We start from the raw sequence: 18427 nt of genomic DNA, 5'->3' as shown, positions 1-18427 counted from the left end.
AATATTTCCCAGGTTCTTCCCAAACACAGTCTAGTCCGTCTGAAACACCTGCTTCAGCTTTGATTTTTAATCAGCAGTTTGTACATTCTTCACTGCACCCATTGCCTTCCAATCAAGTTGGATATGTGACAACCAATTCCTTCCAAACAAGGCAGGTCCTTTTGTATCTACTACGTCTGTCCCTTATACTCGATGTCCACTTCACATTTCCCTAGCACTTGAACCTTCCCTCCTGTAACTGTCTTTCAGCATTAATGACACAGTTCTCTGAACAGAAAATGTTTGAAAACCACGGCAGTAGAAGGCGGCTGCATGATCGAGAAACAAATGAGCCACTGCGAGTTCTGTGGAAAAATGCAAAGCACTGAAGTGAAATACAAAAAAAAGGACCAAAACATACATATTGGCAATGTCATCTAACATCACTTTCTATGAATAGGTTGAGCCTGTTTTTCCAGAAACAAACAAAGGAAACTAAGCTTTATGGATGAAAAATAATGATAATCATATTATCCGGGTGCATTCAACCAAAGTAATCGATGTTATTATTACAAATATATTCCGGATTATTAATATGAAAGAGGTAAAACATGATGATTGTGTATGCAGCTTTATTACAAGAACCATGTTCAGATCATGCCAAAACAGAGGTAGCATTGCTGCCTGAAGGGATGGTGAAGGCAGAGACTCATAGCATCGAGAAGATAACGAATAGCCATGGCACAGAAGACCATAGGCCAAGCATTGCAAATGGAAAATGTGGGTGACAGAAATTCATTGTCGCTGTGTTTAAATCATCAAACAGTAGCATATTAAGATTCTACACTTTCAAAGTTGAGGGGGGGGGGTGCGGGAGGTATGTATGAGAACTGTGGAAGCACAAAATGAACACAATGTGCAAATTTTGTTCAGTACACAATGACATTGGGAAAAAAAAAGATTTATTCAGCCACCTGAGCTGCCATCACTGCTAATAGCTAACATTCTTCCAGAGAGACTTCAGGCACAAGCCTATATACTTCAGCAGCTGCAGATAATGCACCACATAATGTGCACATTATATGGAAAAGAAAGGATGCAATACACACTGTTCGTTTAGTCAATGTTTTGAAGGAAATGCAAGCTCCGATTGATCTCCCGAAGCAAGCAATTTCAACCTTCCACTATCCTGCGCAACTGTAAGCCAAGTCCACCTTTAGTCATTTGCAGGGGCGTCTTCTCTTCCTTGTTCTCAATATAAATACTTGCACCATTCTCCACCAGCAACTTGGCTTCCTCAGCCCGTTCCTCATCACATGCCAAGTGTCTGAAAGAAGAAGTTAAAACAAAGTCTTATCTCACAGTTCAAATGCAATTGGGAAAGAGATTACCACAAACATCCCATTTGCTGAATGTCAAACATAGTTTTATCGTAGCAGTTATCTGATATCACAGTTGGAAAATTCAGTCACTTATCACTCCAATGCTCAGATAATTCATGCTTGTTGCATTTGTTGCACAAACATTTTAGCAATAATGTTAAGATACAGCTCCACACAGAGAGGGAGAGCGAGAGTGTGGGCGCACACAAGTTTACTGGTCCATGGGAGGGGGAGGAGGAAGGTGCAGATATGGTTAGAACTTATTTGTTCAAAGTACTGTATGTGGTTATTGGTGTCAAGGTCAGCATTAAATGCCCCCACACTGAACAGGCTATTCAGAGCAAACCACTTTGTTGATTTAAAGTTCCATTTTGCTTTCATCATTAAATGTGATAATTTCCTTTTCTGTAGAATATTTGTCAATCTTACTAAGTTATTAAATGTTATTACCATTAGACAAACTTTATTTCCAGATATACTTATGCACATGGATACCTTTAATAATTTATTTAGAGAAACAAAGATGGTCATTTCTAATGCCTTATTATTCACACAAAATTCATTCAAAGGGAATCCTGGACTAAAGTAGAAAAGACCAGGAAATAGTTCAAAAATAAGTATGTAAAGAAAGCAGGTCTAACATCAAAGATCAATAACATCTTTCTCTCTATTTAGACTAAAACTCAATCTATCATATGCAGGACTTTGGTGGTGCCATACTGGCAGATATCCTAGACTATTGGATGTTATTCCCTTATAAATCATTTATTTTTTTTAAAAGGTGTTACACAGATCAGTTGAATAATAAATATTACATCGAATATGTTAAGATTCAAGGGAGTGCAGGAACCAGGGCCCTGGTGTGTCAGAGGGAATATGTAGAACAATTCAGATCCCCTTTGAATGAAAATGAACAACTCTCTTTTGGAGCCTGGTATTTTAATTAAAAAAAAGAAACTCCTCAATGTTGGTGTATACTGAAAGTCTAACAGATTGCTGACACACCGAGATACAAAGATGAAGACCTGGCAAGTGTCCATGATGAACCAGATAACAAAATGTAGAGGGGGAGAAAAGTACAGAAGAGGCAGCAGAATTAGAAGAACTTAATTGCATTTCACTTTTAACACAAATGGGAGATTACGGAATCGTGATTAAAAGTCAACAAATAGAGAAGTTGAGATGAATTGTTGTCACCACTAATATCAATGACAAACACATTGAACTAGCCACATTTAATTCAGATGGTGTCAAGTTGTCAAAAGTTTAAGACTGTCTAGCCAACATTTAAACCTTGTAAGGAGGATGTTAAACCATCCAGGTCTCATTAATTTTCAGACTACACTTTTTCTTGTTTTACTTTGCATCAGCAAACCCATGTAAAATGATTAGATACAATATTTGTCTTTATAATGTTGACATATTCATTCCTTTCAGAAAATTTTCCAATTATTTTAATTGTTGCAGTAATGTGTTATATATGATTATTATCCAACATATTTTGACTAGCGTAGAAACCCAAATTTAATACTCTCATATCCCTGATTTTATTGACGATCTCCCTACCTCCATAAATAAATGGAGACTGATAGAAAGTAGCCCTGGAGAAAGACAACAGGTAGAATGCCCCAATGATCATATGCAAATTAAGTGTTATTTTTGGTTAATCAACTGATGGTCAGCTTGCTGAAAAAAATGAAAAGTTCCATTGGAAATTTAAGGCCTACTGGAGTTGAGTTATCAGGAATTACTGATGTGTTCAACAAATGACACTGCACCCTCAATTACTGTATATTTTTGTTCATAGGTTAGAATCAAAAGTATTATTGGATACAAATTCATGGGATCCCAATTTCTGTATTATGAAGACCTCATTCTTTCAGGAAAGTCCTACAATAACACATGCACAACTGACCAAGACATTACATCACATGTTCAAGGATAAATAGTACCCAGATGAATTTCTGGATAAGTGCACATCAACCGACAAGTGATATCAATTGCAATCCGTTTGGGAGAAAGAAAAAAATTTGATTGCACTGTGACGAAGGAAAAGCCCTCTTGCTCCACAAATCCAAACATCTAAGTCAATCTACTTATATGTCATTAACTGTGTCTTCTGCTTCTCTGGTTCCTTTCCTGGCATACATTTTCAAACTTCCAAAGAGCTACTTTCAAAGGTTCCTTTTGATTTTAATCTATAGTCATCTCTTCAAAGTACATCTTCAATTTGCTCAGACCTCTGTGGAAACCTTGGAAAATCTTTTAAGTGGATACGCAATTGTAAATTTCTGTTTCTGTTTGGGCCTTGGAATACTTTAATTACTGATATAGAAAGACAGTCCAATTTTCTGAAAGAAAATGCTTGCATGCAATGATGGTCATGGACATGGACTAAGAGAGATACAGCAAGAAATCAGGCCAATCATCCTGACCATCAAGAACCCATTCTTCCTACCCTTACCCATTTTATTCTGCCACATTCCTATCACTGCAGAATCTTTGCGTCTAGTTAATTTTTCAAAAAAGCCTCTCAAGCATTCAGTGAACTGATATCTCCAAACTGTTTAAACTCACACTAGTCTCCTATTTGTCATACATATACAGATGAGAATAGCAGTAAAAGGAAATACAAAAAGTTGTTTAAACTCTCTTAGGTTTTACCTTGATTTCTCAAATCAGCAAAACGCCTGGTATCTGGCACCTATGGAAATTGGTGGATGCCAGTCAAGTCTATTTTCCTGATGCTTGACCCTTACTTTTGCTTAACTAATTAAGAATAAATTGTTTAAAAGACAAGACTACCATACAGTACTTACACTGAACAAACGTTACTTGCATGAATATATAAACCTTAAAGCATTACTTTATTTTCAGTCATATTCTTTGAAAACATTTAACCATTGTTGCATCTGCACGTTTCTCCCCCTCCACAGAGCAGCCCAAAAGACTAACGATAACATTATATAGCATTAACCCCACTATCCCAAGATAACAGATAAAGTCTCTGACTGGGATGATTCTTACTAAGCAGGGATAAGGAGACACTTTAAGAGAGTCACCCCCAATGGCGAGCGGCATCAACCAGCTCGTCATCCTGGCCAATGCCATTGCTATTTCACACAGCTTTATTCAAACAACAGCTAAGAGCCAAGCACAACCAAGGCACTCCGGTGACTGAATATTTGCTCCCATCTTCACCAAAGGTTTATATGTTACTTCAGGAAATGTTTAGTTTTACAATTTTAAACTTATGTATTTTTTACCTATTATTTTATTCTTTTTTTGTATTTATTTTCCTCAATTTCTTTGGCAGATGCTTGAATTCCAGATACCAGGAGTTTTACTGTTCATCCATCTCACATGAACTCCAGTGGTGCCGTGAAGCACCGTGGTCCCAATGTGCTTCAAAGACATCATCATTGTTCCCGTGCCGAAGAAGTCGTCTGTGTCTTGCCTCAATGACGACTGCCCTTTCGCACTCACGCCCATCGTCATGGAGTGCTTTCAGAGGCTCGTCATGGGGCACATCAAGCTCCTGCTGCCCGTGACACTAGACCCCCAACAGTCCGCATACAGATCCAACTGCTCTACGGACAATCCCTTCACCACTGCCCTCTATCTAGCCCTCACCCACCTAGAAAATAAGGACTCATATGTTCAAATGCCATTTATTGACTTCGGTTTGGCATTCAATACAATCATACCTGTTAAGAAAGTTGAGCCCGCTGGGCCTAAAGACCTCCCTCTACAACTGGATTCTTGACTTCCTGTGAGGGAAACCTCAAGCAGACTGGATCAGTAACAGCACTTCCAAAACCATCACACCGAGCACAGCGACCCCCAGGGCTTAGTCCACTGCTGTTCACTCTACTGACCCACGATGGTGCAGCTAAACACAGCTCGAACATCATCGTTTGCTGACGACACGACCGTGGTGGGCCTGATCAGTAAGAATGAGGAGTCAGCCGACAGAGTTGAGGTGCAGTCACTAATGGCCGGTGCAGAGACAACAACTGTATCTGAACATTAATATAACAAAAGAGAAGGTTGTCAACTTCAGGAGGGCCCGGGGGGACCACGCTCCGCTGACCATTGAGGTCATCAAGAGTATCAAGTTCCTTGAAGTGCACTTGGCAAAGAATATCACCTGGTCCCTTAACACCAGCTCAATAGCCAAGAAAGCCCAGCAGCACCTCACTATCTACAGAGGATGTATTGAGAGCATCCTGTGCAAATGCATCACCACCTCAGACCGCGAGGCCCCGCAGAGGATAGTAAAATCAGCAAAAAAGATCATTGGGGGCTCTCTTCCTACCATGAAGGTAATCCACAACACTGGGTGCAGGCAAAAGGAAATAAGCATGGTGAAGGACTCCACACACCGCTCATGTAAACTGTTCTCCCTTCTGCCATCTGGAAGGAGGTACAGTAGCACTCAGGTCTTATGTTCAGATTGGGCAACAGTTTCTTTTCTCCCCAAGCCATCAGGCTCCTGAATTCCCAGAGCATATGTGGATAGTGTACCGTGAACTTTTACTGTATACATCTTAATATTTCAATGTGTTTAACTTCTATTCTAACATATTTATATAAATATGCTTCATGGTCCTGGAGAAATGCTATCTCGTCTTCACCGTGCGAGCACGGTGTGAATGATAAATAAAGGTGACATGACTTGACCAGATAAAAGTGAGACACTTACAATGGTGTGTTTCCCTCCAAGTCCTGCAGGTTTGTAGAGGCTGTATACTTCAGTAGGAGCTGTACAAGACGAAAATTTCCTTTTGCTGCAGCTCTATGCAAAGGAGTGGAGTGAATGTTATCTGTGATATTGGGGTCTGCTCCATTCTCTAACAGCATGTTAGCAATCTAAATCAACAGATAGTGAAACAGATTAGGGGTTTTCAAAAAAAAGTACGCTGCTCTACAATTAATATTTAAATTGCAAGACATACATAATGCTGTGGAAAATAGAAATCTTAAAGAAATTAAGGAAACATTCTACAAATTATGCAACATCTGTGGACAGTCAAGTTTCTGATTGATAACTGAATCAGAAATGTTTATTTTGGTTAAAGAACAAATTTGAGCATTTGCATTCAAGGTTGCTTCCCCATACTTCTTTGTTAATCTCTTTCTGTAGAACAAGTGAACAGTAAAATTTCATTTTCCACCTCCTGTTTATAACTACTCGGAATATCTCTAGAAGGACAAAATAACCACAAATAAAAAGCAGCAAAAAAAAAAAATCCCATTCCGTATCAATAAGGGATGTTTGTCTGTTGTAGGATTATTTTAAGTACAAAACAGAGATCATGTTAACTTCAAAATCTATATCATCGCATCTCCAAGTTGCAAGACCTTTAGTTGAAAGAGGGGCGAAATTGATTTATAGTGATAGCTTGAGTTGCTATTCAAAAATTTGATTATTTTCATTCTAAAATGTTTACATGGGCTATTTCAATGTTAATTATTGAGGGAACAGATTTACAAAAATTGGCAAGTGCAATTTAAAAAAAATAGAAATGAACCCCTAAAATATATAGTTTTGTTTCATCCAATTGTCTAAATGTGCATACGCCTATATGTCTGATGTGTAACTATGTTTAGATCAAGTGATGGCAATGATATGAACTGCCCATTGAATGCATTTTTCCAAATAATATATAGGCCAACTGCCTTAAATAACACCGGTGACTTTAAAGGGCCATCAATCAGGATTCCATAGTAAAGAATAGCCTGAATTATACTTCAACCGGGAAAATGTAACTATTATTAACTAACAGCTGAGAATACAAGCCATTTTGACATTCTGGTATGAATAAAGCACATATTCAAATGTTGTCAACCAAAGTGTGCACTCAAAAATATTTCTGCATCCCAAAAGGAAATATGTAGTCTCAAGTATGAAACAAACAACAGCATGAGAAAAGGGTGAAAAACACCAGCAACAAAGTTTTTATGAGAATTAATGTCCCTATAATTGCACTTTTATACTAACTTGTACAATGTACAAGATTTCTATTAGTCTACTCACAAAGCAACTTCTATCACAGCATGTTGGTACATCTAGCAATGAACTTAAACTTGATCATTAAAAACTTTATTGACCTGCCAAGACAAAAGATCTAAGATTATGAATTCGAATACCCAAAAAGAACCAAATGCATGCAAGACTAATTTGTATACAACCCAGCATTTAATTACATTTCAACTGCATTTATTTAATTAGCAAAGTTATTGACTCTTAAAAAGGAAAATAATCTAATTTTCAAAGAATTATACATTGTGCATTATATTTTGATAAAATTGAATATCACCTCAGGTAACAAATGTACATAGAAAACAAACATCAAATCTTAAAATGCTGTGAACTATATGTTGGTGGTTATTTTTCCATTATAAATATACTTTTGATCTGTAAAAGAGAATATGGAGAGCACAATCCTGTACCAATTTAAAAAGGCTAATTTATTGCCAACTTGTGTGAAATAATCTCATTTAACCCGTCAGATCAGATACTATTGTCATCCCATAAAACAGAAATGTAATACTGCATAAAATTGCCTTAAGTCTGCCAAAAGGCAGACAAATATTCACCATTAGCATTGCCCGGCACCCCTTGCACTCAGTGAAAGAGAGTCGTCCAGAGTCACTGAGTGTCCATGGATTCACCTCCAGTGCTCCCGCAGCTACACAAGACTCCAATTCCTTTCAAACTATCGGCAATCCAAGTCCTGTTCCAAACCTCATACTCCACCCTACCATATTTTACATTCTGGAGGCTTTCCACTGTAACTTATGGCACTGAACACCAATGTGCTTTTGGCCCAATGTAAATCACATTTATAGTATCAAAAGCCTAACACAGATGCTCTTTACAGATGAAAGCTTGCACATTTACATATTACACGCAACTAAGTGGAATGTGACATTGAGCATCTCTGGGGAAGAAATTGAAGTATGTATTGAAGTAAGGGACTTTAAACTGGCTATGGCTGAAGAAATGGAAAGATTCACTGGAGTACATTAAATCTCAAAAATAATCAAGTACAAAAGAGCCTAAGCATTTGGGGAACAGAGAAAAAGCAAACAGAACAATAATAAAAAGTGCATTGACTGAAATGAAATGGGACTCATGTTTATATGTTAATCCAATACCTCATATCTGCTTCGAGAGGCAGCGTAGTGCAGTGGTGAGCAACCATTCTGATTGATAGCATTGACCTGAGCTCCTTTACTAATCAGAACTTTCACAATTTCTTCACGGCCTGCTGAAGCAGCAATGTGCAGGGGAGTCCAGCTGACCTGTAATAAGCAAAAACAGACAGTAATAGTTCGCTTGATAAAATTCTAAACCAAAGAAACAGAAAAATATAAAGTGCACAGTTGAATCAGTGCTATAAACAGCAAAAGGCATGCACAATACTTTAGCAGCACAGATCAGTGGCAATGAATTTCTGGCTCGTTTTGTGACCTGTTCATTTCCTATTTTTTTTATTTTGAATGTCCCACGTTTGCAGTTATTTCCTTAAAGAAACTGACCTTCCAATCATTTGTTAAAATATGGTAACATTGAAAATTTCTTCTGTTGTCAGATTTATGCCTTCCTAGTAAGAGGACATTCTAAGTCAGATGTTATAACTGGATACAAGTTCTCCTCTTCCTTTTAATGTGCCCCATAAAAACCATTCAATTCCCTCCAGCACTCGGTTATTAAAAGAATATAAAATGTTACAAATAAGATTCTTTCCCTATAATTGAACACTTCTGCATTACAAAGCAGGAAATTGTTCATGCAAGTGTCTTTTTTGAAAATGGTCATTGACTCACAGAGAAATACAGGCAGAAACAGATCCACATTTTATTCTTCCCACATTCTCATCAACTTCCATGAATTCTACATAACAGGTGCAATTTACAGCAGTCAATTAACCTACCAGTTGCCTGGCTACATTTTGTTCATCCTTTGACGAAGGGCTCAGGCCTGGAAATGAATCCTTATCTTTGCTCTAATAAAGTTCGCTGTTCGACCTGCTGAGTTTTTCCAGCATTGTGTTTTTACTTCAGTCATGGCATCTGCACTCTCATGTTTTACTCACTTAAGAAGCAAAAGGGGATGCCTAATGTGACTGAAAATGCACGTACCAAAGTGTTTTTGAAAAGGATGGCGCATTTCTCACCAAATATCATTATTTGACCAAAATGAGAACCAAGTCAGAGAAAATTAAAGAGATAAAGATGAATTGGGAAAACAGAATTCTACTGGAGGCTGCATATTGGAGACTGATGGACATTCACACTATAGCTGACAGTCCTTTATGATGTTAATAAAGGCCTAAAATTATGTAATGTTAAATATGTAGTATTAGTGCCATTGTTCAGTTATTATAACAACAAATTTAATTTGAATATCAAAACAATACTGAAATTCTGAACTCAAAACAGAAGCTGATGGAAAAGCTCAGCAAGTCATGCAGTGCCCGTGGAAAGTGAAACAGGTTTAACATTTCAAGTCAAACACCCTTTGAAGAACTAGAAAAGAGGGGAAGACAATTTGCGTTTAACTCCATTCCTCTCCAGAAGAGTGCGTCTGAGACTGTTGAATATTTCCAGCTGGTTTTATTTTTGGTTTTCAGCATCTGTGTTTCAAGTCAACATTTTAAATGGGAGCAGCTGGAGTGTGAGGTTGCAAAAAGGGAGCTTCAATTGTGCTGAAGTGCATTTCTCTGCGGGTCTGTGAAATGCTAGGCAGGATGTGCGAATGGCTCGAGAAAAATTGAGCCAATATCATGGCTGGATGCCTTACATCAGAAATTCCAAGTTCCAATAAGGTGAATTACCTGAATTCTCTACAAATGGGATCTCTGCTGTTCCCAAAGACTGCGTGCTCATTATAACTTGGAGACTCTCTTTTGCTTCTTTTTCTGACTGTATGAGGCAGGTGAAAGCAAATTCAGTATAATATTGCACTGTTTTTATTACATGACAATAAAGGAATCTTGAAAAATAGTTTTAAAAAGCAGGGCTTAAAATTGAACAACCTGATTTCTTAAATCTTTGTGTTATACCTTCCAGTGAAATCTATTGGGTCTATCCTGCAACAAACTTGGCACTGCTGGCGGTCTCAGAGCAGATTGAGTATATCCAATCTCACAACAGATGTATGGAAATCTGGGGCTTTCTGTAATTTTAATGGTTGAATGCCATCAATTTTATTGTGATTGTACAAGTGAAAATTTCTTTCATTTGTAAACCATATGTAATAGTAAAGATAGTCCACGACATTTAGATGTTCAGATTCAGATCCGATTTCTGGTCAAAATTCATACATAACATCACATACAACCCTGAGATTCTTTTAACTGCAGGTGAGGCAGAAATCCACTTATTGCTATTGCAAAAAAAACTGTACACACTGTGTATATATGTAAAAAAAACTGACTGCGCAATGCAAAAAATTTTTTTTTTTTTTAATTGAATAAAGTGTACAAGTAAGAGTCCATAATTGAGTTTGTTGTTGAGGGGTAGCAGCGGTTTCTGAACCTGGTGGTGCGAGTCTTGTGGCACCGAGACCTCTTTCCTGATGGGAGCAGCGAGAACAGAGCGTGTGCTGGGTGGGGTGGATTCTGATGATTGCTGCTGCTCTCCAGTGGCGGCATTCCCTCTAGATGTTTTCGATAGTGGGGAGGGTTTTGCGTGTGATGCCCTCGGCTGTATTCACTACTTTTTGGAGGGCTTTATGCTCAGGGTTATTGGTGTCCACATATTAGACCGTGATGCCGGTCAGCACACTTTCCACCACACCTCTGTAGAAATTTGCCAGGGTGTCCGACGTCATACCAAACCTCTGCAGGCTCCTGAGGAAGTAGAGGCGCTCACGTGCTTTCTTCATGATGCCATTAGTGTGTTGTGTCCAGGAAAGAACCTCTGAGAACTTAAATTTGCCTCCCCTCTTCATATCTGATCCCCAATGATCACTGAATTGTATAACCTCTGGCTTTCCCTTCCTGAAGTCAACAATAAGCTCCTTAGTTTTGGTGTCATTGAGTGCAAGGTTGTTGTTGGAGCACCATTTAGCCAAGTTTTCAATCTTCCTTCTGTATATTGACTTATTACCTTTCTTTATACAACCCACTACCGTGGTATTGTTGGCAAATTTGTAGAAGGTGTTATTGTCGTAGGTGTAAAGTGAGTAGATCAGGGGAGCTAAGAATCCAGTCCTGTGGTACTCCAGTATTGATGAGATTCTGGAGGAGATGTTCTTACCAATCTTCACTGATTGTGGTCTGGAGTTGAGGCAATTCAGGATTCAAATACACATTTAATTTTAAGGCACAAAATTGGCAACACTAGGTAACCAAAAACTTTGTCATCAGATAGTTATCAATTTGGGTCTCCTCTGAGCTGTATTAAGGCAGTTAGAGGATACAGAACTCTTGGGCTAGACAGAAAGCATACTGAGCATTAGAAGAATGAGAGTGGGCAAGAAACTGGAAGTGAATGAAGTAAGTGATCGTGGATGGTTTTGGAATGACAGTGTACAAAAATGGGAAGGTGAATGTGAATTTTAAAATGGACAGCAGCTATAGACAAAAAGGAATAGTTGCAGAAGCATTAATCAACTCAACTCACATCATCTTTAGGATCTACTGGCACTCCAAGGTTTAGCAGAAAGTCTACAATGTCCTTGTGTCCGGCTGAGCATGCCCAATGTAAAGCTGTTCTGCTATCCTATGCAAGTAGATAGGGAAAAAAATCAGTTAGTTCATTTACACAAAAGTGCTCGAGTTTCTGTGTCTGCAGACTTTCCTGTTGACTTTAACTCAAATTACACACTTCACATATTTTCTTTAACTATTTTAGAGACATTCAAAACTATAAATTATCATCATTGTGCACAAGAAAAAAGTTGAACTTAAAAATGCTTTGCAGCCCATGAACTATTGTAATGCAGGCAGCCAAGGTGCACAGAATGTCCTACAAACAAGGGAGCACTAAAGACATTTTTTTCCCTCAAAACACAGTATCTGACACCTATGAGGATTGGTAAATGACAGATAAATGTATTTTCTGGTTACTTGTATGATTTGATGCAGAGGCACACTAATTTTAAACTTCCGTATTTTTTACCCATTTATTTTCCGCGATTTTCAAGCCAGTTTTACTGTAGTCACATTGATTGAAAGGAGGAAAAACAGCCTTATGCCTTCTCTAAAAAGGAATAAATCACAAGGTCTAGGCTGGCACTGTAGAGTGCTGAGAAAGTAACACTGGATGCAAACGCTCCTAGTTTTTATTCCCCCTTCCCCCCCCCCCCCACCCCCCATATCTATTGCAATGTGCTACAAAGCTACCAAAAGCAAAAACACTATAATCAATTAATACAACTAAATATAGGTCACTTATTTGGCAAGAGCAGTGGGTATCACAGGGAGAACATAAAGTCATTGATTTCCTTGCCACAGCCTTTGCTGAAGATGGGTAAACATAGAAACATAGAAGATAGGAGCAGGAGTAGGTCATTCGACCCTTCGAGCCTGCTCCGCCATTCAACGAGATCATGGCTGATCTTAAAGTTCAGTACCCCGTCCCCGCCTTCTCTCCGTAACCTTTAATACCCTTATACTGAAGAAATAGATCTAATTCCCTCTTAAATAGATTTAATGAACCTGCCTTTACTGCCCTCTGTGGCAATGAATTCCAAAGATTCACCACCCTCTGGGTAAAGAAATTCCTCCTCATCTCGGTCCTAAATGGTTTGCCTATTATCCTCAAACCATGGCCCCGGGTTCTGGATTTTCCCATCCTTGGAAACATCCCATCTGCATCCATTCTGTCCAGTCCTGCCAGAATTTTATATGACTCTATGAGATCCCCACTCAATCTTCTAAACTCCAGCGAGTACAATCCCAATTTGCACAATCTTTCCTCATAAGTCATTCCTGCAATTCCAGGTATCAGCCTGGTGAATAATCCTATTCTGATAGATAGGGGTCTGAGCAGTGATTTTACCCTTATTTCCAATTATTTGATCTCTCTAATACCAAATTTCCAATAAATGTTTAAGTGCAGGTACATTACAAGTCTTTAAAAAAATATGGTCTTCGCTCTAGATAGATTGTAAAAGATATTGTATTCAAGGAAATATATTCATTTTAATACAATTCACCCCTCCCATTAAAATTAAAGGTAAGTCAAATCTGCCTTAATTTTTTTCAGTAAAGATATGAGCAGTCTCTAGAATGATAAATGCAGTAAGGAAAGGTTCAAGGGTTATTATGCAGAGTATAAAGTCAAACACTTTGAACATGCAAGATATTATAAAAAGCAACCAAAGAGTTCAAAGCAGAATAATTAGCTATTGCATAATCTATTTTGTCTCCAAAAATAAAGATTGTTCAAGATGTGGAAAGGATGTTTCCCATGGTTGGGAATTCCAGGACAAGAGGGCACAATTTCAGATAAAAAGGTGTCAATTTAAAAGAGAGATGCAGAAAAAATTCTTTAGTGAGAGGGTCGGAAGTCTGTGGTATTTGTTGCCACAGGCGGCTGTGGAAGCGAGGATGTTGTGGATATTTAAGGCAGAGATTTGATTCGGGCATCAAGGGTTACAGGGAGAAAGCTGGTGAGTGGGGCTGAGTGGGTGGATGGATCAGCTCATGATTAAAATGGCAGACTCAATGGGCCAATGGATCTCCATCTTGTGAAGCCATTGAAAGATGCCTTGAACAATTTTTCATGGCAAGTTGCACAAGTAGCACTATCTGTTAAAAATTGCAATAATAAAAAAGGATATTACTTAGAATGAGGTTTAACACAATTTGGCCTGCAAGGTAGCCAATAAATCTGGGGAGAGAGGATGGTAACACTTAATTAGATATGATCCAAATGAAACATCAAATTTATTGAACTGAAACATTAGTTTTTCTTTCTCCATAGATTCAGTTTGATCTACTGAGTAGTTTGGCATGTTTTGTTTTTAATTTTAGTTAGAACATGAAAGCACATGAGATGGTCTTTATAATTATTCTCGTATACGAGTCATAAGGCAGGCCTAGGCAATATTTCTGACATTTTTAGGCTAATTACCACCCATTTGGACTTCTTGAACAACATATTCCACAAACAAATGTTGTACAATTGATGTCTAATACTAAGAGCCCCTAAAAGAATATTGCCCATGCAAGGCACGCGTACTTTCATTTTGCATTCATTTCAGCAAGCAATTTATTACCTAGGCATCAGTGGAGAATGCAAGATGATTCTTGAGAATCATCCAAACTGGTCACAATTGACATCCAATTCAAAACCGAAAATTACATCTGTGATATTCGATATCCATCATGCCCTTTAGAAAAGGTTGTGTAATCACTTAATCAATTATCAATTGGCTTATTAGTTTTATCAAAGTTAAGAATAATAATTATGTTAAAATAATTACTTGAAATACCAAGCTATGTGGCAATTGGATCAGCCCATATGCAAGGGAAAGAACCGCTATTTATTCATGGCAGCAGCTTACTCTTGCCAAAGTAGCTCTTTTTCCACATTAACCTAAACCATTTTTTATGATTAAAATCACTACAAACTAGCATTGCCAATTCTTCCCATTTAAAAAACCTATTCAGACATGAAAGATATTCCAAATAATAACATCAAAGTCTGGAAAATTGCTGGATAATTTATGATAAGATTTCAGATTTATTGTCAGAGTACATACATGACATCACATACAACCCTAAGATTCCTTTTTCCTGCGGGAGTGGCAGAATTACCACTAATTGGTAGTGCAAAAAAATAAATTGCACACATACAACAAATAAAATAACTATAAACAGATAATGAATGTAAACAAAATGACTGCACAACACGGAGAGAACAAAGAAAATCAATAAGGTGCACACGCAAGAGTCCTTGGGTGAGTCTCTGTTTGACTTTGTGGTAGATCCATGTTTTGCACGGAGGCTTTAGTGCTATGACTTTGTTTCCAATCCATTGGTAAAAATATGGCTTGATCTAAGACAGTGGTTCTCAAGCTTTTTCTTGCCACTCACAGACCACTTTAAGTATTTCCTACGCCGTCAATGCTCTGTGATTAGTAAAGGGTTGCTTAAGGTGGTCTGTGGGTGGCAAGAAAAAGGTTGAGAACCACTGTTTTAATCGTACCTAATTCACTTGTTATGTGCAGTTTCATAACTCCAAACGAAATGGGCCAATGACCGTTTTTCTCAAGCAAAACATTTCAGTAACAATTAGGTCTGGGGCAGTGATTCCCAACCTTCCCACTCACATCCCACTTTAACCCATCCCTTACTAATCACAGACACCGATGGCATAGGGATGACTTAAAAGAGGGATGTGAGTGGAAAGGAAAAAGGTGGAAAACCACTGACCTAGAACCTGGATCCAATTATTATATTTAGGAGCTTGAACAAAGAAATCCAAAACATTGCCTCAATGGCCCCAATAAAGGACACGTGTAGGTAGCTCCCACCCAAAGCCATTAAGTGACTAAACTGATGCTGTTCCTCTTGACATCATTATCTGACAAGCTTCAAATCCGGCTTTCGCTGCTAGTAACAGTTCATGATTTGCAGTGTCCCACTGGATGTGTGTCTGCAAGCTCGTAGGCTGGCTGGGATTGATCACTGAGGATAACTGCCAATGGTGTGGCCCTCCAAGGCTCGGGAAATTCGAGGTGCACTGGACATCTAATGTATATCTGCTGAATAGGGTATCAATGAACACCATCATCTGAAACCACGCCAATACACCTGGTAGCTCACCGTCCGGGCGTCCTGCACTGAACCTTGCTGGAGACTATGGTGGACCATCCCCAAAGGAGTCCAGACCAAACTTTTAGGCCCAATCGATGCACTTTCATGATTAATCTTCACTCCGGACAAAGTAATTTGCTTACTTGATCAGTTTTTGTAGCTAGACCCTTGTTTGACAAAATAAGGGCCTTGAGCTGCTCCAGGTCCCCTGAATAAGCCAAGTTACAGATCTCCACATTAGACACGGTCCCATCCATTGCTGCCGAATCACTCGCTTAGCAACCAACTGGGGGCGGGACCTCCTCCTCTCGTCTGTCACTCAATCTATTCGAGGCTCTGATTGGTCGCCTTTCCATCCACTTCCGGCCATTTCAGCTCGCACGACACGCCCCCTCTTGCCTGTCAATCACCGACGTCTCGACGCTCTCATTCAAATTGTCCCTGTCATTCACTCCATCGACCAATCACGTTGAAGAACACACGCGCCGTGGGCGCATTCGTAAATCTCCCCCAGACTCCGGGTTGCGTTGATGCGGTGAAAAAAAAGGCCGGCTGAAAGCACCAGCGCTCCCTCGGCCTACCAAGCGACGGAGCCGAGCTTCGGGCGGAGGCGGCAGCATCCGTGTCCCGACGCACCCTGGGAACTGGAGTCCCGGGCGGCGCGACTCCAGGGCCCAGAAGGCGCCGCGCGGTCGGCGCAAGCGCGGGCGCTCGCTGCCGTGATGACACTGACAGAGCGGAGAATGGAGGCAGGTAAAGTCTGGGCTGTTGTCACCAACATGTTTTTAGCCGAAAAAGTCAACGCCCCCCCCCCCCCCCGATGTTGTCTGGCTCCTCTCCCCCACACTCGCCCAACTTTCTTTCGTGCTTTGTTGACAGTTCTCGTCTCCAAAAGCTTGGTCCCTCCGGGTTCACAAGGCGACTCGAGACCAAAGAGTGACAGCCTCCTCTGGCTGGTTCTTGGTGTCTGGGGTTGACCCTTTTTGACAGGACTTGAGGATTGAGCGCAGCTGTCCCCGTGGCGCCAATAAGTTTAAACCTGTGAGGAGGAGTTGGTTTGTTGCAGCATGGAGTAGTGAGATGCTTCTTGACACCGTGGCAGAGAGAGAGAGAGAAGGGGGGGGGATGGCATTGCATCTATTTATTTTCTATTCACAAAGTGAATATTAAGGAAATCCATAGTGGAAATAGCTAATCAAAGTAGAAAATCGAGCTAGGGGGATGCAATATTGAACCACATGACTTGCTTCAGTGAATTAGTGAGCAAATCACAAGATCTAGGAGCAGAAGTCGGCCCACTGGCTCACTGAGATTGACCCGCCATTCTAATTATGAGCTGATCCATCCTCCTGCTCAGCCCCACTCCCCGGCTTCTTTCCCCCCCCCCCGTCGCCCTTGATGCCCTGACTAATCAAATACCTGTCAATCTCTGACTTCAATACCCCCAACACACTCGCTTCCACAGCCGCCTGTGGCAACAATTCCACAGACTCACGACTCTCTGACTAAAGCAATATTTCCGCATCACTGTTTTAAATTGTCACCCCTTTGTCCTGAAGTGCTGCCCTCTTGTCCTAGACTCCCCTACCATGGGAAATATCCTTGCCACATCTACTCTGTTCAAAATGCCTCTATGAGGTATGAGGTCCCCCCTCATCCTTCTGTACTCCAACGAGTACAGTTCAAGATCTGACAATCGTCCCTCATATGCTTACGCTTTCATTCCTGGTGTAATTCTGGTAAGTCTCTGAACCCTCTCCAGTGTCAGCACATCTTTTCTCAAATAGTGTTTAAGACAGCATCTGGCAGTTTGGAACACTCATTCAAAACTCCACTAAATCCTGCCACTGAGATAAAACTGACATCTCTCTCTAGGTAACTGACACTACAGCAGAGTTTATTTAAAACACCCATTTCTGAATTTAATGTTGTTGGCAAGGATGGTAATTATTGTCTATCCCTAGTTCCTTAAGAAAACTATAGTAGGCACCTTCTCTTCATGCTGTCGAAGGTATGAGTATGCCAGAATTCTTCAAATCATTCTTAAAAAATGGCATGCTTGGCCGAGTAGGAATGGTAGATTTCCTTTCATGAAGCATATTAGTGAAACCATAATCAACAACACTTTACGGATGTCAGTTATTTTCAGATTTTCCTGATATGTTGAGTTAGAATGTCATAGTGGTTTTGAATTGTCTGTTGTGTATTGTAGCAGATTGATGTTAATCGTTAATTTAATGTTAAACTATATTTCTTTTATAAAAATGTCTTAGTAAAATAAAT

The 18427-nt window shown here is 39.6% G+C and overlaps 2 protein-coding genes across 2 annotated transcripts in view; one reads left to right on the top strand and one right to left on the bottom strand.

Moving 5' to 3' along the window:
• Positions 1-594: 594 nt before the first annotated feature.
• On the bottom strand, positions 595-16766 carry psmd10 (proteasome 26S subunit, non-ATPase 10). Its single transcript, XM_069892775.1, has 5 exons — positions 16288-16766; positions 12000-12098; positions 8526-8672; positions 6067-6233; positions 595-1306 (listed from the first exon to the last, which is right to left on the bottom strand). The coding sequence occupies exons 1-5, from the start codon at positions 16399-16401 to the stop codon at positions 1153-1155; spliced, it is 681 nt and encodes a 226-aa protein (XP_069748876.1). The 5' UTR covers positions 16402-16766; the 3' UTR covers positions 595-1152.
• atg4a (autophagy related 4A, cysteine peptidase) overlaps positions 16708-18427 on the top strand; it is a 44021-nt gene continuing 42301 nt past the window's right edge. Inside the window, exon 1 of the mRNA XM_069892774.1 lies at positions 16708-16897. Within this exon, the coding sequence (XP_069748875.1) occupies positions 16867-16897 (31 nt within the window). The 5' untranslated portion in view covers positions 16708-16866. The remainder of the gene's footprint in view (positions 16898-18427) is intronic.

This window comes from Narcine bancroftii, chromosome 8 (assembly GCF_036971445.1).
Source record: "Narcine bancroftii isolate sNarBan1 chromosome 8, sNarBan1.hap1, whole genome shotgun sequence".
Lineage (NCBI taxonomy): Eukaryota > Metazoa > Chordata > Chondrichthyes > Torpediniformes > Narcinidae > Narcine > Narcine bancroftii.
This window is presented reverse-complemented; position numbering and strand designations above follow the sequence as displayed.